This window comes from Mixophyes fleayi, chromosome 8 (assembly GCF_038048845.1).
Source record: "Mixophyes fleayi isolate aMixFle1 chromosome 8, aMixFle1.hap1, whole genome shotgun sequence".
Classification (NCBI taxonomy): Eukaryota; Metazoa; Chordata; class Amphibia; order Anura; family Limnodynastidae; genus Mixophyes; species Mixophyes fleayi.
In genome coordinates this window covers 42,433,834-42,459,277 of record NC_134409.1, presented here as the reverse complement: position 1 = coordinate 42,459,277, position 25,444 = coordinate 42,433,834, and the positions used below count along the sequence as shown (strand labels likewise).

The 25,444-nt window shown below is 39.1% G+C and overlaps 1 protein-coding gene across 1 annotated transcript in view; it reads left to right on the top strand.

Annotated features, from left to right (window-relative positions):
* The window catches only part of LOC142100057 (calcium-activated chloride channel regulator 1-like), a 77,373-nt gene that overhangs the window by 33,605 nt on the left and 18,324 nt on the right, over positions 1–25,444 (top strand). Inside the window, exons 9-11 of the mRNA XM_075184045.1 lie at positions 12,505–12,611; positions 13,250–13,471; positions 19,990–20,260. Of these exons, the coding sequence (XP_075040146.1) occupies positions 12,505–12,611; positions 13,250–13,471; positions 19,990–20,260 (600 nt within the window). The remainder of the gene's footprint in view (positions 1–12,504; positions 12,612–13,249; positions 13,472–19,989; positions 20,261–25,444) is intronic.

Genomic DNA, 25,444 nt, shown 5'->3' with positions numbered 1-25,444 from the left:
TTCATATATGTTTCGATAAAATTATGTTCTGGTGAACCAATTCCTTATTATCGGAGGAATGGAGGATTTCCAGTGAATTGGGATTACCGCTTTAGCAGCACAGTTTAATTTAATTAGAAGAGATTTTTTTGTATTAGGAAATTGGTAACTCAGTTTTTTGCAGAAGAAAAAATGATGGTGAGTCTGAAATACAAGGTCTTTTGCCTTGCTCCAGCGTTTTGTTCCTGTGATGTTTCTTATTGGATTCTGACCCTGGCTTGTTCCTGACTCCTCCTTTGGTTCCTGATTTTGGCTTAGAGTGCTTATTGGTACTGACCCGGCTTCCTGACCATTCTCCTGCTTCTGATTTGGCTATATTCGTATCTCTGGTTCTGACCCGGCTTGCTGACTATTCTTCCATCCTGCATCCTGGTGGGCCGTCACCACTGCCTCAATTGTTACCTCAACAAGAGGGGAAAAAAGGGGGAAGGGGGGGAGGAAAGACAGTGTATTCAGAGGCACTTCTGTAGTGCTTGTTTAAAATATAACTTTTATTAAGGTCGTTATAATGTTGGAAAGATATGAGCGAAATAATTTAAAAAGAAAGAAAATAAAATAAGTGATAAGTGATTAAAATGCTAAATATTTTGCAGAGTCCCACCAATATCCTCGTAAATAAGGTAAATCTCACTTGAATGGAGAATTGATTTCTCAAATTAGCATTACAATAATGTGTTACATAGATAATTGTAATCCTCTTAGAAAGGCTGTCAATGGGTATACAGTATTAATAGGATGAGTGTAACCAATATCCTTAAAAGACAGCCATAGGAATCAGCTAATTCAGCCCGGGCTTACAGATCTAAGTCAGTCTGATAGTACTGAGCACAATGGGCTACGATAGGAACACTAAAGATATAATAGAGGCTAAGTTTCAAGAATCGCAAGATTTTGTGATAATTCCCTGTCTAGTAGAAACTGGGAAGCGATTCATTGAGGAAACTTGTGGTAAGGAGGATAGGTGAGACGAGACGCCAAAGTGCGTTTCACTCTTTGGCTTTTCAAGACGGAATAATTCTATAAGATGACAGCTCTTAAATACTCCTGTGAGTAGGTGTGGCTTAAATTGGAAAACCAATACATATGATTGGTTTTCCAATTTAAACCAAGAATGGGCACTGTATACTCGGTATTAACCTTTATAAGAGAATTACAATTAACCGAGAAGTATATCATTGCAGCGCCAGTTGGAGATATCAACCTAGTCTCTCATTATAGCTGGCACCTATCGGATACTCATTATATCAAACTGCCCCTTAAGAGGCATATTACGGTTCCTCCATTCAAGTGAGATTTACTTTATTTATGAGGATATTGGTGGGACTCTGAAAAATATTTTGCATTTTAATCAGTTATCACTTATTTTATTTTCTTTCTTTTTATATTATTTCGCTCATATCTTTCCAATATTATAACGACCTTAATAAAAGTTATGTTTTAAACAAGCACTACAGGAGAGCCTCTGAATACACTGTCTTTCCTCCCCCCTTTCCCCCTTTTTTTCCCTCTTGTTGTATTAATTGATCTCAGTGTAGGGTGTAGTGTAAGGTGCCCCCGATGAGAGTTTTCTCCACTTGGGTATATAATGGGATTATTATTTTAAGTGCTTACATCATTTTGCTTGTTGCGGTTTTTCCATTGTTTTGTAGTCAGTTGTTAGCTCGCCAGCTAACTGATACTGAGGGCCGCGACCTGCACGTCCCTTGCAGCGAAGTCCAGACCCCCTTGCGGGGGTCCCTGATGAAAACCAGGGGTGTGTTAGACTCCGCTTCTCAGTTCTCTGTAGCGCCAACTGCTGGCAGGTATCACCAACTCCACCTTGTGATTCTGACATGTTGTTTTAGGGATAAAGTTCATTGTCATGGCAAAGAGGGACTTTGAAATTAATTGCAATTCATCTGATCACTCTTCATGACATTCTGGAGTATATTCAAATTGCCATCATAAAAACTGAGGCAGCAGACTTTGTGAAAAATAATATTTGTCTCATTCTCAAAACTTTTGGCCATGATTGTACTATTTGTAATATAGCTTGCTTTTAAGAAAAGCCCATAAGGAAGTAAATCTGATTCAAATCAGAATGCAACTTGCACATGGTTTCTAAAAGATCACGGAATATGAGCTTAGTTAAGACCGTATTCATATCCAAGTGGATCTCGAGATACATTTAGATTTGAATCTGAGTGTAAGTACATTCTGCCTACACAGTACAGAGAGAACAGAGTGCAGTATATGCACAAGCAAAAGAGCAATATAAGGTCACATTAGAGCGCATAAAAAAAAATGTATATTATAAAATAAAGGAACAACTCTAAACAGTAAAATCAGTAATACAAATATGGCTGGTTTAAAAAATATATATATTATATATTAATATTAAATACATAACTCAAGATGTTCTTAATGCATACTCTACATACAATGCATTTTATAGTCTGTTTTACTTGCATTCATATGGTCTGTGCCATGCCAGTCATCACTATCAGTCTTCACTTATAACATTCCTGTAGTTGGTTCAAATAATACATCTGAAAAAAAATGTACTTAAGAGAGACCCAGGACTTGAATCAGACTCATTTGCGTCGGCATGTCCTCGACATGCCTTTGTCATTACCTATGTCCATCTGCCCTTCCCACCACCATTACGCTCTTAAAGGCGCAGGCAGTTGCCAGCGTCATTTGCGTTGGGGCATGAACAAAAGGTGGGGGTTCTGTGAGCAATTTCTCAATTTTCAAAATGATGTAATGAGTTCCCCAACAACAATTAGAGCAAGGGCCGTGCCTATTAGACGTCTTTTCCAAATAAATTCATAGGTCAAAGATGGGGGTTGGGTACGATCTGTCGACTCTGAACCTGTTTGAATTAGAGATGAGCGGGCTCGGATATCTGAAATCCGAGCCCACCCGAACATTGCCGTTCCGAGTCGGATCTGAGACAGATCCGGGTATTGGCGCCAAATTCAAATATGAAACTGAGGCTCTGACTCATAATCCCGTTGTCGGATCTCGCGATACTCGGATCCTATAAATTCCCCGCTAGTCGCCGACATCTTCACTCGGGCATTGATCAGGGTAGAGGGAGGGTGTGTTAGGTGGTCCTCTGTCCTGGTAGATCTCGTGCTGTGCTGTTTAGTTCTGTGCTGTGCTGTTTAGTTCTGTGCTGTGCTGTGCTGTGCTGTGCTGTGCTCTGCAGTATCAGTCCAGTGGTGCTGTGTGCTGTGCTCTGTCCTTCTGAGGTCAGTGGTGCTGCTGGGTCCAGTGCTGTGTCCTGTTCAGTCCAGTGGTGCTGTGTCCTGTGCTCTGTGCTTCTAAGGGCATAGTTATTTCCCCAATATTCCCCTGTGTTTAAAAAAATAAAAAAAAGTTATTTAAAAAAATACCAAAAACTAATTTAATTTTTTTTAATTACCACAAAATTTGCACAACCAATCCTGCAGTATAAGCCCATTGGTACTGCAATATTACCAAGTTCACACATTCAGCAGTAAAAGTCCAGTGGTACTGCAATATTACAAAGTTTACACATTCTGCAGTATCAGTCCAGTGGTGCTGTGTCCTGTGCTCTGTCCTGCTGAGTTCCGTAGTGCTGCTGGGTCCTGTGCCGTGTCCTGTTCAGTCCAGTGGTGCTGTGTCCTGTGCTCTGTGCTTCTAAGGGCATAGTTATTTCCCCATTATTCCCAAGTTTTTAAAAAATAAAAAAAAAGTAAAAAAAAAATTACAATTAAAAATTAAAAAAATAAAATATATAATTATAACCAAATTTGCAAAACCAATCCAGCAGTATAAGTCCATTGGTACTGCAATATTACAAAGTTCACACATTCTGCAGTATCAGTCCAGTGGTGCTGTGTCCTGTGCTCTGTCCTGCTGAGTTCCGTAGTGCTGCTGGGTCCTGTGCCGTGTCCTGTTCAGTCCAGTGGTGCTGTGTCCTGTGCTCTGTGCTTCTAAGGGCATAGTTATTTCCCCATTATTCCCAAGTTTTTAAAAAATAAAAAAAAAGTAAAAAAAAATAAAAAATTTAAAAAAAAAAAAATATATAATAATTATTATAACCAAATTTGCAAAACCAATACAGCAGTATAAGTCCATTGGTACTGCAATATTACCAAGTTCACACATTCTGCAGTATCTTGTGCTACATATAATGGAGACCAAAAATTTGGAGGATAAAGTAGGGAAAGATCAAGACCCACTTCCTCCTAATGCTGAAGCTGCTGCCACTAGTCATGACATAGACGATGAAATGCCATCAACGTCGTCTGGCAAGCACGATGCCCAATCTCCTAGTACAGGGCATGTAAAATCCAAAAAGCCCAAGTTCTCAAAAAACAGCAAAAAAAGAAACTTAAAATCATCTGAGGAGAAACGTAAAGTTGGCAATATGCCAATTACGACAAGTAGTGGCAAGGAACGGCTTAGGCCCTGGCCCGTGTTCATGACTAGTGGTTCAGCTTCACCCACGGATCTTAGCCCTCCTCCTCCTCCCCCCCCTACAAAAAATTGAAGAGAGTTATGCTGTCAGCAACAAAACAGCAAACAACTCTGCCTTCTAAAGAGAAATTATCACAAATCCACAAGGCGAGTCCAAGGGTGTTGGTGGTTGTCAAGCCTGACCTTCCCATCACTGTACGGGAAGAGGTGGCTCGGGAGGAGGCTATTGATGATGTAGCTGGCGCTGTGGAGGAACTTGATGATGAGGATGGTGATGTGGTTATTGTAAATGAGGCACCAGGGGGGGAAACAGCTGATGTCCATGGGATGAAAAAGCCCATCGTCATGCCTGGTCAAAAGACCAAAAAATGCACCTCTTCGGTCTGGAGTTATTTTTATCCAAATCCAGACAACCAATGTATGGCCATATGTAGCTTATGTAAAGCTCAAATAAGCAGGGGTAAGGATCTTGCCCACCTAGGAACATCCTCCCTTATACGTCACCTGAATAACCTTCATAGTTCAGGAACTGGGGCTAGGACCCTCATCGGTACAGGGACACCTAAATCCCGTGGTCCAGTTGGATACACACCAGCAACACCCTCCTCGTCAACTTCCTCCACAATCTCCATCAGATTCAGTCCTGCAGCCCAAGTCAGCAGCCAGACTGAGTCCTCCTCAATACGGGATTCATCCGAGGAATCCTGCAGCGGTACGCCTACTACTGCCACTGCTGCTGTTGCTGCTGTTAGTCGGTCATCTTCCCAGAGGGGAAGTCGTAAGACCGCTAAGTCTTTCACAAAACAATTGACCGTCCAACAGTCGTTTGCCATGACCACAAAATACGATAGTAGTCACCCTATTGCAAAGCGTATAACTGCGGCTGTAACTGCAATGTTGGTGTTAGACGTGCGCCCGGTGTCCGCCATCAGTGGAGTGGGATTTAGAGGGTTGATGGAGGTATTGTGTCCCCGGTACCAAATCCCGTCGAGATTCCACTTCACTAGGCAGGCGATACCAAAAATGTACAGAGAAGTACGATCAAGTGTCCTCAGTGCTCTAAAAAATGCGGTTGTACCCACTGTCCACTTAACCACGGACATGTGGACAAGTGGTTCTGGGCAAACGAAGGACTATATGACTGTGACAGCCCACTGGGTAGATGCATCCCCTTCCGCAGCAACAGCAACAGCTGCATCAGTAGCAGCAACTACAAAATGGCGGCTCGTGCAAACTCCTCTACGCAGTCCAGGTACATTTATTGGTGCGATTCATAAAAGTTCAGGGTTTTTAATATATTGTGGTGACCCACTCCTCTACGCAGTCCAGGTACATTTATTGGTGCGATTCATAAAAGTTCAGGGTTTTTAATATATATTGTGGTGACCCACTCCTCTACGCAGTCCAGGTACATTTATTGGTGCGAATCATAAAAGTTCAGGGTTTTTAATATATATTGTGGTGACCCACTCCTCTACGCAGTCCAGAAAGATACCTTGTTGCAACGTTTTGGACTAATAACTATATTGTGAGGTGTTCAGAATACACTGTAAATTAGTGGAAATGCTTGTTATTGAATGTTATTGAGGTTAATAATAGCCTAGGAGTGAAAATAAGCCCAAAAACTTGATTTTTAAACTTTTTATGTTTTTTTCAAAAAAAATCCGAATCCAAAACCTTAAATCCGAACCGAGACCTTTCGTCAAGTGTTTTGCGAGACAAATCCGAACCCCAAAAATAACGAAAATCCGGATCCAAAACACAAAACACGAGACCTCAAAAGTCGCCGGTGCACATCCCTAGTTTGAATGTCAACATTGTGACCGTTTAATTTACAAACTAACCACATAGACACACTGAACCTGTCAACCTTCTGACTGTCAACATTATGGTATCGACAGTCTGACCTCGACAGGTTGAGTTTTGACAGATTGACAACATCCCAAAGATGGTTAGCCACAGAACCCCCTACTCTCTGTTATTTAATTGCAAACATCAAGAAAATCTTTCCAAACAATATTTATTTCTATGTATCGTGGCTGCCCTGAAATCATTATAATATATGGAAAATACTGCTGAAATCCCTGCTTAATGCTCATTACAATGCATATGGTCCCATTTCAGCTCCTTGAGTAGCTCTCTAAAAGTAAAAGATCCTTGTTTTTGTTTTTTAGAGAACAATAAATTATTGGGAAAATGAATGATCAATGGAGTGATCCAAGTTATATATATATATATATATATATATATATATATATATATATATATATATATATATATAGTGATAAGCAAGGCTGGTGCTATGCTTTTTGCTGCTTTGTGCCTTGTGCAAACATTCCACCATGTGCGACCCTCTAGCTACCCCTTACAGGATACTATAAAATGTTATCATGTTATTTAGCAAAATTTGAATAATGAACAACATATAGTTGCTATGCATTAGCAGTAACAAGACCTGTCTTTCTCTTTTAACAATTGCACACTAATTTCAACCTTAAACAAGGATATATACAGATATTTGTTAACCTCTTCAGAAATACTAATTTTATAACTTCTAGAATAAAAATGAGGTTCTTAGTGTACATTTTGATCATCTACCACAAAAAGATGACCTTATTTAAATGGTAACCTTTACTAAAAATGTACATTTATTTCTATAAATACCTTTTTTACAGCCTCTAACAAATTTAATCAGTAGGAACCAGTTTCAGACAACACAAACAGTCTCTTGCAATTGAAATCAGTCGAGGATCAGAGACCTGTGACCTACAAACGTGATCCCGCACTGCTGAACGCCACAGTAGGAGACTCACTCCATTGCAGACTTCCTTTTTATAAATTCATCCTTGCATATTACAAAACTGTTCTTTCATTTTCCAAACAAACCTACTTAATTTCTCTAATATCCACCAAGTCTTCTAACCCCTGACCCCACTTTGCCACCTTCATCTCGTTCCTCTGCCATTGGCAAATGTCTTACTTCCTCTCTCACAGTCTAAGGTTTGCCACCTTCTTCAAAGACAAAATCAGCACCATTCTAAAGGATATCCCCTCATGTCAGACCCAGCATACACTACCTAACAATTCCTGCACTTCCCAATCTACCTTCTATTCATTCCCCCTGTAATGGAGTACAGAGTCTCTGCACATCTTGTTGTCTAACCACACAAGCTGTCCGCTCAGTCATAGTCCCTATGAAATTCTCTGTTCCAATCCCCCTGCTGCATGCCCACCTGTAGCTTACCTTTCAATCTGACTCTCTCCTCTTGCACATTCCCATTCTCCTTTAATACATAATTTTCTTACTAGACCTAAAGAAACCACCTCTTGACTCAGCCTCTCTCTTCAACTGCTGCTGCTTATTTATTTGCTTCTCTTTGCATCCAAAATACTTGTATTCAATTGCCAAATTCACTCTCTCTCATTGTACTACCTTTTTAACTCTTTGTAATTGGGCTTCCACCCCCCAAAATCCCACTGAGACTATCCTCACACAAGTAATCAAAGATCTACAGTACTTACAGCAAAGTGAAAAAGTTTTATCTTCATACTCTTCATCTTAAACCTCTTTGCCTGTTTTCACACTTTTCAGCCTCTTTTCCTTCACCCTTCACTACAATTGCCTTTGTGCCAGTTTTCTGTCCTGATTCACATCCTATCTATGTAACCACTGCTTCAATGTCTACCTCTGACATTTCCTCACCTCCTCTCCACTATTTCTTGGAGTTCCACAAGTCTTTTTTTTCCTGGCTATCTGCTTTTCTCTCTGTACATCTCTTCTCTAAATGAACTAATTCATCCATTCAGCCCACAGTAGCACCATATCTCTGTTATTGCCATGTTGACATCCTTACATTACCTGAAGCTCAACATGTACAGGTTGAAGTGTATCATATTTTTCCTTCCAAAGTCATCATCTCCTCTCAAATCTCCCTCACCATCAAATATGTTACAGTTTGCTCAGTCTCACAAGCCTGCTGTCTTTGTGTCACCCTCTGTTCTCTTTCCACATCCTGGGTTAAATTTATCAAGCTGCGAGATTTCAAACAAACCTACTTAATTTCTCTAATATCCACCAAGTCTTCTAACCCCTGACCCCACTTTGCCACCTTCATCTCGTTCCTCTGCCATTGGCAAATGTCTTACTTCCTCTCTCACAGTCTAAGGTTTGCCACCTTCTTCAAAGACAAAATCAGCACCATTCTAAAGGATATCCCCTCATGTCAGACCCAGCATACACTACCTAACAATTCCTGCACTTCCCAATCTACCTTCTATTCATTCCCCCTGTAATGGAGTACAGAGTCTCTGCACATCTTGTTGTCTAACCACACAAGCTGTCCCATCAGTCATAGTCCCTATGAAATGCTCTGTTCCAATCCCCCTGCTGCATGCCCACCTGTAGCTTACCTTTCAATCTGACTCTCTCCTCTTGCACATTCCCATTCTCCTTTAATACATAATTTTCTTACTAGACCTAAAGAAACCACCTCTTGACTCAGCCTCTCTCTTCAACTGCTGCTGCTTATTTATTTGCTTCTCTTTGCATCCAAAATACTTGTATTCAATTGCCAAATTCACTCTCTCTCATTGTACTACCTTTTTAACTCTTTGTAATTGGGCTTCCACCCCCAAAATCCCACTGAGACTATCCTCACACAAGTAATCAAAGATCTACAGTACTTACAGCAAAGTGAAAAAGTTTTATCTTCATACTCTTCATCTTAAACCTCTTTGCCTGTTTTCACACTTTTCAGCCTCTTTTCCTTCACCCTTCACTACAATTGCCTTTGTGCCAGTTTTCTGTCCTGATTCACATCCTATCTATGTAACCACTGCTTCAATGTCTACCTCTGACATTTCCTCACCTCCTCTCCACTATTTCTTGGAGTTCCACAAGTCTTTTTTTTCCTGGCTATCTGCTTTTCTCTCTGTACATCTCTTCTCTAAATGAACTAATTCATCCATTCAGCCCACAGTAGCACCATATCTCTGTTATTGCCATGTTGACATCCTTACATTACCTGAAGCTCAACATGTACAGGTTGAAGTGTATCATATTTTTCCTTCCAAAGTCATCATCTCCTCTCAAATCTCCCTCACCATCAAATATGTTACAGTTTGCTCAGTCTCACAAGCCTGCTGTCTTTGTGTCACCCTCTGTTCTCTTTCCACATCCTGGGTTAAATTTATCAAGCTGCGAGTTTTCAAAAGGTTTGAAAAGTGGAGATGTTGCCTATAGCAACCAGTCAGATTCTAGCTACCATTTTGTAGAATGCACTAAATAAATGATAACTAGAATCTGATTGGTTACTATAGGCAACATCTCCACTTTTCAAACCCGCCAGAAATTCACAGCTTGATAAATTTATCCCCCAGTCTCTATATCAGTCCTGTCACACACACCTTTGAAATATTGCTAGAATAGGAACTTTTCATAATCAAGATACAACCAAAACTCTTATCCATTCTCTAAATATCTGATCCTCTCTCACCTTTGTGAAACCTCTTCCTATTGGATAATGTCCTGAACCATCTGTCCCTGCTTCAATCTATCCTAAATGCAGCACCTCACCTCTTCTCTGTAAAACTACCTCTCACACCTACCTACAAGACTTTTCCCATGCCAAGACACACCTATAGATTTTTTACCATGTCTGAAAAAACTCTTCCCAAGTTTACAAATCTTTAAATATTTTCTGAAAATCTTCCTCTTTATTAGAGTCTATTCTAATCCCACTTATACTCACACTGGTACACCATTGCTGCTGTCATAATAATAATAATAATAATAATAATAATATGCTAGAGTTATATTACAAACTACCTGTGTTTCAGAGTGTCAGATACAGCTTATTTTTAATACAATGTCTAGCACAGACTTGCCTTTTTTTTAGTTTGGTCCTTGCAATAAAATGAGAGTAGTGAGACACATTGTGAACAAAATAAATACAATTTGCACACTGTGCTTTATATGGCTGCCAAGGTGTACAGTACATTGAAAATAAATATATCTTATATGCATGGCATTATAATATGGTAATATATACTTATACTTATTAAGGCTCAAAAGTGTATACTCAGCATAGAATTATACCAGATTGGTAAAAAGAGTATGCTTTACACTATACAATACGGTAAAAATATTTAATATGCATGATATGAAAAATAAAGTAATGAGCCCTCTGCTCTGAACACCAACATCCAATTAATGCCCCATTATGCATGTAGTCTAGCATTCTATAGTGCCACATTTAATCTTGCTCTGAGCAGGAATGGATCTATGATCTTGCAGCAAGCAGGAGATGGTGCAAGGCTCAGTGGTGGCACAGAAGTAAACAGAGTGGAACTACTATATGATCAGTCCCCCTCCGAGTAAATGTGGAGAGTGTGGTGGCCTGGCTGAGTGAGGGGGAGGGGTGCTATTATGAGGAAGAGGAAATAATGGAGAATAATGATCAGATGCAAAGGAAGAATAATGATGATGGGGACGATGATGGGGAAAGAGAACAAGAGCCATTCCATCCGTTTCTTTGATTCACAAGACTTGTTTCCAGCAAGTCCTCTCAATACGTTTTTTTAAGCAGTTTTAATTCTTAAAATATAGCATTACACCTTAATAATAGCTACTGCAATGCAAAAATAGACATTGTCCTGACAATATTAAAATATACAGTATACGTTCCCTATACAAACCATATCTTCCAATTTGTCCCAACCACTGTATATTACAATAATATTTCAGTTGTTTACTATTAATAAACATTAGTTCATAGTGTATTCAGAGTTACATATGTTATTGAGAATTTCACTGCAATGTGCTCTGCGATAGGGCTATAGTATGCTATCAAAGAGTACTTTACTGTTTATTAGAGTGGCAGGAGACGTAAATGGAATATCCAATAGAATGTTGGCAGGTGAGCCTGATCATCACTGGACTCACTGGATTGTTGAAGTGCCATCTGCGCTGTCACATGATGTGATTACATTACAGCTCTGGATAGGGATGACTGCATTTTAGAGTCAATCCCCTTGTAAATAGGCCCTAAGCCAGTTATTTCTTTTTCCACACAATGACCAATGACAGCAGAGGTGAAGGCTACATATGTTATCACCTATGCTGTTACTGTTTTTTTTTGGCATATTCAGCACTATGCTGAATGCGTCTGTGTAACCTCAAGACAGCAGCACTTCCTTCTACTCCATAACAAGTACAGATTTTATGGCCACCTATGTGTAGAATCCTGATTTTTGCAGTTTTGGAAAGGTGGATTAATGCATGTTTTCTATTAATTTGCTTTCTTCAAATTCAATTTAAAAATAACTTTTTCTTGGCCATTTTGGGTAGATTTCCTTTGACTTGTCAGCAGGTAAAATCAAGCTAATGGTATTTTCTGACAATTCAAAGTCTTCTGAAATAAATCAAGGTATAATTTGTGTGGGTACTATATAAGCAAATATCCGATATTGATGTTGGATTGTGGCTAGCCCAAAAAGTTCAGAAATAAGCTCTGCACAGGGGTGATAAAAGCTTCAGCAGTGAAAAGGTTAAAAAGAAGCTAGTAAATTATAAATTATATTTTCATTAGACAAATTAGAATTTATTGCACTACCTAAACATGTAAATAAATGAAACAACTGGCATCTACAACATAATCATATAAGACACAAATGACAATGTTGTTATTGTAAAATTTATATTTACATCCACAATCCTTCCACAAAGTTGGGTATGCCAAACACCTTAGTACTTACTAGTCTTTTACATCATCTATGGAACAATGAAAAATTTATGTTGGTTGAAGTACATTACTGCCAATGAGAAGTATCCCGCTCTTGCCTGGTGTTTTATTATATTTGTAGGATTTGTTTTTGGTAGATATGTGGTTTGTAAATGTATATATTTGATATAATGAAAAATTTATGTAAAATTCCTCAATGTATTTTTACCTATTTCTTTAAGCAATCATTTATAATATAAAATAGGAGAATTTAAATGTTATTTAAATAAAAAATATATTGTGTTTTTTCCAGGTGGAAGAACATTATTAGCGACAGATAGTGTGGATGCAAATGGTTTGATTGACGCATTCAGTGCAGTTTCATCTGGAAATGGAGATGTTATTCGACAGTCCATACAGGTACATATTTAGCTTAACCTCAAAGTTTTATTTTGCATTTTTGAATAAAGGTTACATTTTAAATGTATATTATAATTATAGACAGAATAATATATTATATAAAAATACATTGACCTATGGGGGGGAATTCAATTCCCCCCAAAGTACCTCCGCGCTAAAACTATTACCGAGCAAAAAACCGGCATTAAAACTACCGTAATAACAGTAATAAAGCCCACTATTACCGTAATAACGGTAATAATGCGCAGGCCGCGTTACTTTTAACAGTGACAGGGGCAGATCTATACTTTTTCTTAGGGGGGATGCCGCCACTTTGATGCCCCTTTTTCACTCCTAGCAGGGATGGGCTACTTGCAGCCACACACTGTATACATGCGTCTGTCAGCAGACTGCTGCCTGGCTGGTTTGAGTGTTGTTAAAGCACAATCAGAGAGGTTGGGCTTCTGCCTCATGGCTGCCAGGCACATGTACTTAATGTGCGGCTGCAAGCAAGCCACCTCTGCTAGTGGTTGTGAACGCCCTGATCACTCCCCCTCTGGATCCGCACTAACAAAATAGAAATTTGGTCAAAATCAACCTTTTCATTGATCTCTCCCTTAAAAACTCTAAAGACTAAAAACATTTTCTTGTTTCAACAGATTGAAAGTGCTGGATTAGCTCTTAAATCACAAGAGTATTTGAGCGGAACAGTTTTCATTGACAACACACTAGGAAATGACACTTTTTTTTTGGTCACTTGGCAAACTGCAGTACCAAGTATTACTTTACAAGATCCAAAAGGAAGGATATATACTGCTGCACACTTCATCACTGACAACGCTGCTAAATCATCAAGGCTTGCGATCCCAGGAACCGCAGAGGTAATCTTATTTTTCCCATGTGTAATTTTATCGTTTTTAAATAGTTTTAAACAGTAAATTAAATATTCAAATGCAGATATTTAAAATAATCAATGTACCTGATATTAAAAAAAAACCTTATGAGGCTGTGGTTTGCTCTTTTATTCAGTACAACTCAAAGTACAAGCACCATTTCAAGGGGCATATCTATTTTTCTCTGTTTTGGGGGTGAAGGGAATACACCCATCTGTCTTCTCCACCCTAGACCATGGATAAATCAAAGATGAAACAAAGAGACAGCTTCCAAAATAAACATGGGGGCAAAAATTTGGACAGACAGAAGGCAAGGAAACATGAAAAACAAAGGGTGCAACAGATACAGACATAGGTACAAGAAAGGGGCTGGAATAATGATATAGGTTATAGGAGAGGAAAGATAGAGAGATAGAGATTAAGCGAGTGAGAAGAAGAGACATGCTGATGACAAACAAGGTAGGTATGTGACAAAGGGGCATGGAAGACCACATAAAGATAAGACATGAGGGGTAAAGCAAACAGAATAGATGAGACAGAGAATACTTCGGAGGCAAAGATAATTCAAGAAAGGAGGGACAGAGATGAGAAAAGGAGTAAGCGGGGAAACTATATATTTGGGAGAAAGTTGAGGCAGATATGATGTAAGGTGAAATACAAGACATAAAGATAACAATCTGGGGTTTACTTCATGCATAAGTCTAGGAAGACATGTGGATAAAAAGTTGGGCAAACATGAGAGAAGGGGCAGGTAGACATGAAGCAAGAGGTGAAATAAAAAAAGACACCGAAGTGAACACAACGGAGACCACTATATTGGAAAAGGGTACAACTGGCAATGACAGACAAATTGTGTGAAACACAAAAAAGTTATTTCGTTTTCTGTTGCTATTACTTTATGTGGTTGTGTGTTTGTGGATTGAGCACAGGTTAGGTTGACACCTTAGGGGTTTGGAATATTTAGTTATATCAGAAGCCTGACTCCAAATGCCTAGCCTTCCTCCAACCAAAAAATATAGGCTGTCATATATTAGTCACTCAGATGGCATTGTGTATATGTAAACAAACAGAAATAAATATCCCAATTTTGATAATTACCACTGTCCCTACTGACTTGGCGGTTTTAGAAATACCTTAATGAGCCTCAAAAACGGTGGACAAGTTGTGGTTGGACAGGTTTTTTTTCGGCATTCCATAGAGGTGCCAGCTCTCTGGTGAGCAGCCTGAGGTTGGTTTTTACTAGAGATTAGAGATGGGCGGTCTCGGTTTCCCAAAAACTGAGCCCACCCGAACTTAGGGTTTCCGAGTACCGAGCCGAGTCGGCTCGGAACCTTCCCGCTTTTTCGGAATCGAAAACGAGGCAAAACGTCATTGTGATGTCATCGGATCTCAGATCTTGCGAGTTTTGGAATCTATAAATACCGCCCTCCATGGCGATTTAGCTCCATTTGAGAGAGGGAGACAGAAGGCATAGAGCATAGAGTGTAGAGCAGTTGGGCAGGCAAAGTTAGAGAATTGAAAGAGGAGGGTGGTAGCAGTGCTAAATGAAGTAATCAGTGACATTCAGGAGAGCTCCATAGCTCCAGTGTTAAATCTCATTGCAGAAAAATACAAATAATAGTGCTTACAGGGTTGATTTAATTCTGCAGTCCAATTCTATAGTGTTATATAGGTAACATACAGAAAGGAGAGCTCCATTGGTAATTCTCATTGCAGAAATACAACTACTAGTCCTTGGAGGCTTTTCTTGCAAATTTGCACTAAAAAGTGTATGGTGTGTATTACCTTTATATCACTGTAGAATTGGACTGCAGAATTAAATCAACCCTGTTAGCACTATTATTTGTATTTATCTGCAATGAGATTTAACACTGGAGCTATGGAGCTCTCCTGAATGTCACTGATTACTTTGTTTAACACTGCTACCACCCTCCTCTTTCAATTCTCTAACTTTGCCTGCCCAACTGCTCTACACTCTATGCTCTATAGAGTCTATACCTTCTGTGTCCCTCTCTCAAATGGGGCTAGATCACCGTGGAGGGCGGTATTAATAGATTCCAAAATTTGCGAGATCCGACGACGTCGTTTTGACGTTTTGCCTCGTTTTCGATTCCGAAAAAGCGGGAAGGTACTAAGCCAACTCAGCTTGGTACTCGGAACCCCTAAGTTCGGGTGGGCTCGGTCCATCTCTAGATTTTACTGTGGCAGGTAATGTTGGTGGATTTGGCACTGGCATTGGTTGAGGATTTGTCAAGAAGGGCATGTGGCTATTTATTTTTATTTATTTTATATTTCTACTTTAAACAGCATTAAAATCTGGGTGGTCATTTTACTTTCAAATAGGAAAATGAGCAGACTTTCAATATAGGGTCTTGGCACCATAGGACCTCAATGAACTAATCAATTTGGGTGCATTCATAGATTATTCAAAATGTATATGAATATAGTACAAAATACTATGCCACAGTTGTTATTGATTGTAGGTCACTATTTTATTATTCACCATTTCACATGTCACATTTCACTGTTATCAAGTTTGATTTTGATGGATACATAATATTAAACATTATTTGTTGAGTTTTAACTATACACTATAAAGTAACTATATGTGGTCTATTGTGAGTGTAGCTGTGAAATAGTCCATGAATAGAAAAACTGTTTCAGTGTACTTTATTTTGACATTCTCAATCATTTGGGAAATAAAATTAGTCTTTTCTATAGACACCGATGGAAAGGATTTATTTACAAATAGATCACTATTAAAAAATAATAATAAAAATAAAATAATATTGTTTATGCTACTATTTAAACTACAATAGGTTTTGCACCAAATTCAAATGATTTATGGAAAATATCATATCATTTGAATTGAATGTTCCCCTTAATAATTATTGAATTTGAGTAATACCTGATTATATTGTCCATGTTAAATCTCATAAACACACACAGAAACTTTTGGGATTTTTGACTTTATGTGAGTATGAAGTTTTTTATATGACATACAGTATAATACTATGATAAAATAAATAGTCATATCAAGAAGACATACAATTATGATTATTTAAACAAATTACTAATCTCTAATAGTAATATAAAACAATATAAAATATAAGAGATAAGCATGAAGAGAATCACAATATTGGTTTAGAGCACTAGCTTTTGTTCGATGATTAGTTGGCATTTGCATATTAAATTCAGATATTGAAATAAAAAAGGAGCTGTGACCATTTATAATTAATCTACTAGTGTGACTGAGTAATTTTGTAGTGTAAACTTGCATTTAATTTGATTGGATAGACTAAAGCCTGGTGGTTTGTTTTGAAACTGAGAACCAATTGTTTTTATCCACCTTCATTCTGATTGGCCAGGTAGGTTGTCATTCACTATTAGGAGCATTGGCTATTGTTCAATTTATAAGACCTTTGAACCCCTATGGACGGTGTTCTATCTTTTGAGAAAGTTTTTAATGCTAAATGTTAGGAGGGGTGCACACGCATGGCTGATTCATACAGTCACATCTGCTGATTTTGAGCATTTGATATGCAAAATCACATTGCGCATGCTCAGAATCGGGACATATTTTTTTTTTCTTGTGGGGGGGGGGGGGGTGGGACTCCACTTAAACATCTTAATAACTTCTTTAACTTCTTTGAATAATTGAATTATTTGAATAATTGACACAAGACATTATTGTGGCAATAATAAAAGTAGTTTATTTTGCAAACAAAATATAGTGTAGAGAAAAGAGCAGTCAGTATGACACATGCCAGGCAACCAGCATTTTACCCATGAGACATCTGAAAAATGGGGATGGACAACCAAACAGCAACCCGGAAGCACATATCTACCTCACTGGGACACTCACCTGCGAGAACTCCATGAACCTGCAACCCTTCTGGCCTGAAAGGAGCTCAACCACAAGCCAACCCACAGGGGCAGTACTTGCACTGAGAATATAGCTGACTCATCGAAGAGAGGTGGGTTCAGCATGCCAATCACCGTAATGTGCGCCCAACCAATGGCCGTCAACTGCATTGCGTTTTGCAGCCATATCCTGATCCTCGAGACTCGAGGCTCACCACCATATCTACACTTACTGTTGCCAAACTTCTTTAAATGTCTCCTATAGCAGGGCCATGCCCTCATCATTCAGGTAAACTTCATCCCGCCTATAGAGGAAGGGGCCATGGAGTCTTTTATACGAGCACTCAATCCGCAAGCCACCTAAAGATCACATGAACTGGGACACCACAGAATTCACTTTCTTCCAAACCTTGTCCCTTACACATCTTTCAAGGAAGAAACGCCAGACCCTCCTAGGCACTACATCGGACCAGCAGAGAAGAAGAAGAAGAAGGGCAGGAGACATGGACACATGCTAGATTTGATTGTATCAACAATATCAGGTCCACAGATGTATATTGGCTCATATCATTCCCCCCACAAATGAATCAGCAATATATGGGGGACCCCTCTTCAAGATATTTAAGCAATCAGGAGCCCCCTAACCCCAGTCCACCATAAACCCCTCTGACCTATCCAAGAGACCACTACTGACCTCAGGAAAGAAGAGGTGTCCCCTGTTGCCCTATATAACACAGCCCAATGGATGTATGAGTGTCCCAGTTCCCAAATATACAGCTGAATTCAGTGGTTTGTAAAGGCAGGAAAGAAACCAACAAATGTTAGCAGATATAAACAGTGGCATTAGAAAAAATGGGAGGAACGGGGACTCTAGACAGACAAAAACCCAGAAAAGGAAATTGAAAAACAGAGAGACAAGTGAAGAACCTCACACACCCATCTTTGGCTTTTAGCATGTCCAGCAATACTAGGTAGCTAACAGGTCTCCTACAATCAGGGAGATAATATGGGGAAGTGTAGTGAAAAGCAAGGGTGGGGGATCACTTCAGTAAATTAAGCATAACCATAAGAGTCTGCAGTGCAAATACTGTGCATGAAACAACATAACTGTAGTGAACAAAGCATAATCATAAAGGACTGCATCGCCATAACCAACTACATTGTCAATACTGTATATAAAATTAATCCAATGTGCAGGCTAGGGTGCAATGCCAATGACTTCAAGCAAAGCATACTCTCACAGGGTTAATGACCTCCCTCAAGGTGTAAATGTGAGGTCAGAAATACTGGACTTTGTTTATATATTATATTATATCTCTGCAGACACAATGACTACAAGATAACATTGTCACCCATAGAGGGAACTGAGCAGAATAAAATGCCCCCAAGAGTGAGCTACATCCTGGTTCTGGAGTGGTCATTGGCACCTGACGAGACTACAAGGAACCCCCCACATGATGGCTTGCAGAATTTATATAGACAATATAACCCTTGCAAACAATATAATTGGTAATCAAACCCATATTCATAATTTGGAGAAGGAAGGGCACACCAGAATTCCAAGCATGCTGTCTGTCTATCAGGGAATGAGAAGAAATACATATCAGCTCAAATTGTCCATCTATCTCTGCTCGGTAACTGTAGACAGCTAAATTTGTATTGGATTTATTAATGATAAAATTGGGTCTGCATGACTCTTCCCAGACAAAAATATATTACAGTTTAGCATTGGGGAGTAAACCTTAGTGGTCCTGTGCCACACTTCTAGAAATATATTGTTATCTTAGCTTAAAATCAGTGAAATATTAGAATGAAATGTTATTAAGTAGACAAATTTTATTTAAAATTTTAGACAGTTTATTCACATGTAGTTACACACAATTTTTAGCTATTTCTCTAAGCTTTGGAGTACATTGGTGATATAAATATACATTTGATTTAATAAACAAATTAATAAAATGTTTTTTATTAATAAAATTGGCCTCCAGAGTGCACCTGAACAGAATACTTTATTTTTCCCTCTTGGTTTGTGGTAATACTGTCCAACTAAACTCAAGTTTGGGAAGAAGCCAGTTTCTTCAATCTCTCACGAAAGACTTTGACTGTATAAGAGTTGCTATAGTCCTCTTGATGGTCTCACATGCAAGTGAACTTCTGCTATGAATGCTCAGTTTTTTTAAAAAATTACCTGTCCTTAGTTGTGTCATTTGTCTCTATTTCTCAATGATGGACTTGGTGGTACTCTGGGGGATATTAAATGTCTTTGGAATCTTCTTATATAATTTCACTTTTAATAACTATTTCTTGCATTTCCGTTGAATGTTCTTTGATCTTCATGTTGTAGCTCCAGTTTGGCCTCTAAAGTTGATAGATTGCACCAGGGTTCATTTAGCTGTATCTTTGAAAAATGGCTGAATTCTTATGTTATCAGTTATTGACTGTTTTTCATGTGTAATTCATTAAGAAAATATTTAGTGGTGTGTGGTTTGACATTGCAATCAAGTTTTAGAACTCTTCCTGGGATATTTAAATTTCAGTTGTGTCTTAAATTTACTGAGCCTGATACATTATATTAATATGCAATATATATTAATGTTCCATACTTTGCTAAATGCAGTAATAATTGTATTTTTCTATTTCAGAGAGGGCCCTGGCATTACAATCTTCTTAATACAGTTACATCAGTTCAAGTCTTAGGTATAGTGGTCAATTCCAAGGCTGCAGATGAAAATCTTTCTCCAATTCTTGTAAATGCTCATATGAGCCAAGACACAAACCAATACCCCAACCCAATGATTATCTATGCCTCAGTGAGTCAGGGGCTGACACCTGTCATGGGAGCAAAAGTCACAGCAATCATTGAACCAGTGAGTGGACCAACAGTAAGCATAGAACTTCTGGATAATGGAGCAGGTAACTACTTGAGTTCTTATGAGCACATAATTTAACTAGAACATATTTTGCAATACAGTAGTATGAAATTCATAGAAAATGGTTTCATACATTCAAACAAGAGTAAATTTGCAAAAAACAATCCATGAATATTGCTATGAATATTGAGATGACACAAGAAATCATATCAAGATTTAGAAAAGGTGTATTTAGAAAATAAAAATAATTTTGAGAATAATTAAAGATAACTAAAAACAATAGGATGCATGATGAGTTGTGGAATATAAAAGAGTTATGTTTGTATAAACAAGTGAGAATGAAAGTGTTCCACAACTGAAAAATAAGACTATGTGCCTGATTAGGGGTGGAACACAAGTGTAAGCATAAATTGCTATTGAATAATTTGCATGCAAGTGTATGCGTATGTACACTATATTCAAAGTTGAAGATATGTCTAGGTCTGAATGAGTAGCAGATGCATCCGCTTGACAACATGCACACCCTTCAGACACTTTCGTCCAACTTGCTAACATGTGCAAAACCTTTCATTTAATGTTATGAATGCAATTGCTATGAAGCACCCTTTAAACTTCAATAAACTACCTAGTACATGAAGAAAAACTTTCTGACATGGGCACAAGGAAAAATTATCTTTGCTACAACACACTGCAAATTCTAATCTATGGCTGAGCAACTACTAAAGTCTCAATAAACATATGTGAATCATTCACCAGAGCCGTAACTAGGGTGGTGTGGGCGGTGCCGTCGCCCAGGGCGCAAGCCCAAAGTGGCGCAGCAGCCGCCCGCTACCTAGCTCTATATGTACATCCTTTGACTTCTGCAGTGGAACGCATGTGCGTTCCACTGACAGGAAGTTCGGCATTTGGAACGCAAACTTGCGTTCCAAATGCCTGAGCTTCCTGTCAGTGTAATGCGTTCCACTGCGGAAGTAAGTAAAAGCGCTCTCCCTGATAATTCCACAGAAGGGATGTTTGTTAGTGGTCACTGCTCATTCTGACATTGTGCGCGACATTTGGGTCTGACAGAAGCCACAGCGTCTGGCACACACAGGTCACAAGGTGAAGGATTGTGAAGCTAATTCTGAACAATGTTCCTCATTACTTATACGTCACGCTGGCATTTTGCAGCCACAAACTAGTTCTTATTAAACCATGGATTTCACTCAAATTCACATCTTATGTCTCAGCTACTGATATCGTTTATCACATAAATGGAATCCAGGCCCAGGAGCTAAAAATGGTCCACTTTGGGCTACAGGAGGTAAAAGTTCATTTATTTCATAAGCTGTTAGGGGATACCCAAAAATATTTGATATGACCATAAAAGTGTCACCAACGGTCAAGAGCACTGTCCCCACGTTAAGCCTTGTTTATGTAGATTGTAAGTTTTTGGGAAGGAGAAATATGACAAGATACAGATGCTGCTCCTAAAGTGGAAACTTGCAGAGTGCAGACAATAGAGGATTGGATTATGTTTCCTAAACCTAACTGAAATTATAACAAGACAGAACAAGAGTGGGAATTAAATGTGTCGTCTGTGTGCGATTGTATTGTTGTGTGTGAGCTCCATGTAATGTTGTATATATGTCCTACTGGTGTTAGTCTCAGATCTGCAGAGTGGCTCTTCTGGGAGATAGGACTCACAGTAACTGATACATTTATGGACCTGCTGTTCCGGGTGATGTTTTGCAAAATACACGATCTTGGGGCGATCTCACCATATAACAATTGATCTTGGGGTGAATCTAGTTTTGTGTATCTCTTTTACTGTTCTTATTTGAGTATTAAGTGCATGAAATATTAGAATACCTTTCGGTACATATTTTTGCATACTTTAAATGGTCATTAGGGCAGAGAACCGGTTGTTAATATATTTGAATAGCACCACTATATATATATATATATATATATATAAAATGTATTTGCAAATATGTGTAACAGAATTCTTTCAGTAAAGTGCTAGCCACACCCCCACATTAGGTTGGCCACACCCATTTGACACATGTCACGCCCACTTAGATGGGGGGCGCCGATGCCCTGTCTCACCCAGGGCACTAAAATGTCTAGTTACGGCACTGTCATTCACTAACCTCTAATTACACGCTGTTCACCAATTCAAATGTTTGTCATCATTATCATCAACTTCTACTTACAATTGCCCCTTTTTCAGCTGTATCTGTGACTATGCCCCAGCAGTTGCTCGAACACTGTACACAGGGCCCGATTAACAATGGGCCTGAAGGAGCTGCAATCCCAGGCCCCCCATTGCAGATAGGTCCACAGACAGACCGCCGTCGACCACTAATAGGCCAGGCACTAGGCCACTTCTTGGTGGACACTTAGACTGTAGGACTGTAGGATTGTGTATTTTTCTGTTACCAGCAGATGACTGACTACTCAAGACACAGACACCTTGGGGTTCAATGAATTAGCAGTGGAAAGTTCAAACTGCTGCTGTATTACATTTAAAAGTTAATTTCATGTCTAATTAGCTATGAGCAGTTTTTGCTTCTGAGAAGTACAATGAACTTGAGAATGCACCCTACAGGGAGCCATATTATACACTCTGGGCCTGATTAATTAAGGAAATTAAAGAAAAAAATGTGAGTAACGTTGCACCTTGGCAAACCATGTTGCATTGGAGGGGGAGGCAAATTTAAAATGTGATGGCAGATTTATAATTAGGGTAAGACATGTTCTATATCAACTTCAAATTTCAGTGTACAAATTCAGCTATCAAGTATTTTTGTGCTACAGTAAAAAACAGCCAGTATTTATCTTATATGCAAAATAATAAACTAATTAGCAGCCCTTGCATTGTAACATGGGAGAAAACTCATTTTTTGCCTTACTTTCCTTAATGAATAAGGCCTTCTATCTCTATAGTGACATGAAGGAGTTTGGGGGCCGTGAGGTTATCAGAGAGTGTGGAATGGGTGTAGTATTAGGAAGAACAAGGACCATAGTGCTTTCCCTACAGGAGTCATGGCGCAGTGCTCTTTTCATTGTAATGTGGTCACTTAGATGCTTTTTGTATTTTATGGTGGTCAATAGAATGCTCATTGCAATATATATAAGTCCCTAGAATGCTCTCTGTATTTTATGGCTGTAACTTGGATGCTCTCTGACTTATATATTGGTCAATAGGATGCTCTCTGTATTGTATGTCACTAGTACTGGGCAAAGTATTAAGCATAAATGTATAATACCTGAATGTTTTATTTCAGTACATACCTGTTATTTCCCCTTGAGGATGCAATGTGAAGTCTCCTGTCTATACTGATATTAATTACTCCTCAGTAATTTGATTAATATACGTTTTATATACAGAAAATAGAAAATTTATATATTTGCAGAGCTAGACTCCATCACAGTAGCCGCTCATTTTCTCCTGTGGTCCAGTTGATGCAGCTGAGAGAGTTATGGTCAGTAATAACTGAGAACTCTCAGCAATATAACCAACTTTTTGAGTGGCCAAACACTCTTTTTCATTGGTGGAATATGCAATTTCCTTAGCCACCAGTTTTCAGGACAGATATGTTACAGGGTGTTTTTGACCATCTTCTCCATCCTGGTTCAGCACTTAGTTAGTACTTCTGCCTCACACCACTGGGGTCATGAGTTTGATTCCTGTTCATGACCTTATCTGTGTGGAGTTTGCATATGCTTCCCATATTTGGATGGGTTTCCTCTAGGCCCTCCTGTTTCTTCCCACAATCCAAAAACATACTAGTAGGTTAATTGACTGCTATTAAAGTGACCCTAGTCTGTCTGTGTGGGTGTTAGGGACTTTAGACTATAAGCTCTATTGGGGCAGGGACCAATGTGAGTGAGTTCTTCAGAATTCGTGGCGTTATATAAATAAATGATGAGGGTAATGATGATGATGATGAACACATCTCTCATCTGGGTGGTTTGTATTTCCTCCAACTTTTATACTAAATGTAAAACCTCCACCCATATGTCTTTTTGGGCCTATGCTCGCAAATCAGGAATATTGTACTTCTCGGGTGGTCCAGAGGTGGACAGCCTATTGCCAAAGCCCCTACCTCCTGGTTGAAATACGCTCTTAGTAGGTTAATGTGGTAATTTCTTGAATTATTAACAGCTGCGTCTAACTTCACAACATAATTTATCTCCCCCTGTCTCTGGCTTACTGTAAATGGGCAAACCTAGGTATCTTGTAAATTATTTTTCCTAGTGGATACCATTGCCATAACCTGTTGTCCTATAGTTAAATTTTGGTGCATGGCATGTCTATCATACTGCTGTCTTTTTCGTGTTTGGACTACTTCCAAGATACCTCTGTTGAGGGTCATGAGCCTCTTAAACCTGTCCCATAACTTGGCTACATATTCAAGTATCAGCTCTTGGCATTCCTGGAATTCTCCCTCCCAACTCTCCCGAAATACGGTCTACGGTTCCTCGTACTCTGCAACCATATAGCAACTCAAGTGGGGAGAAACTGGTAAAAGCTTGTGGCACTTCCCGATAAGCAAACAATAGTTGCTGCAAAGCTTTCTCCCAGTCAACCCCCTCCGAGTGGACATATGCTTCTAGTAATTTCTTCAAGGAATCTCTCACACAAACCATTTGTCTGTGGGTCGTATGGTGTGGTAAGCATCAGTTTTACTCTGAATTTTCCCCATATGGTTTGCATGAGTTCACCCTGGAACTGCACTCCCTGTTCACTGACAACTTTCTCTGGTAACCCTACCAGGCTAAAAATGTCCATGAGGGCCTGAGCAATGTGTTCTGCTTTGGGGAGGGTTAAGGCCACTGCTTCAGGATAATGGGTTGCATAAACAACTACGGTTAGAATAAATAATTTCCTGGAATGGCTATGTTTTGGAAGAGGACCCACAATTTCCATGGCTACTCTTCTGAAAGGCTGCCGAATGACAGGCATAGACATTAACAGGACTTTGCTAGGGGCTTCACCAAGTCTCTGACATACTTCGCTGGAGTTAAAATATTTAAGCAAATAAGCAGACAAGCCTGTCCAGTAGAACCTGCGCAATAATTAGTCTCTGTTTTTCTTAACTCACAAATGTCCAACTACCGAGATGTGATGTACTAGTGCTAGTAACTGGGATCTGTGTTCTTGGGCACCACTAACTGCTTGTGAGCCTCACCTACAGCTGGTGCCTTAGCTACCTGGTACAACAAATCATTCTTCCACACT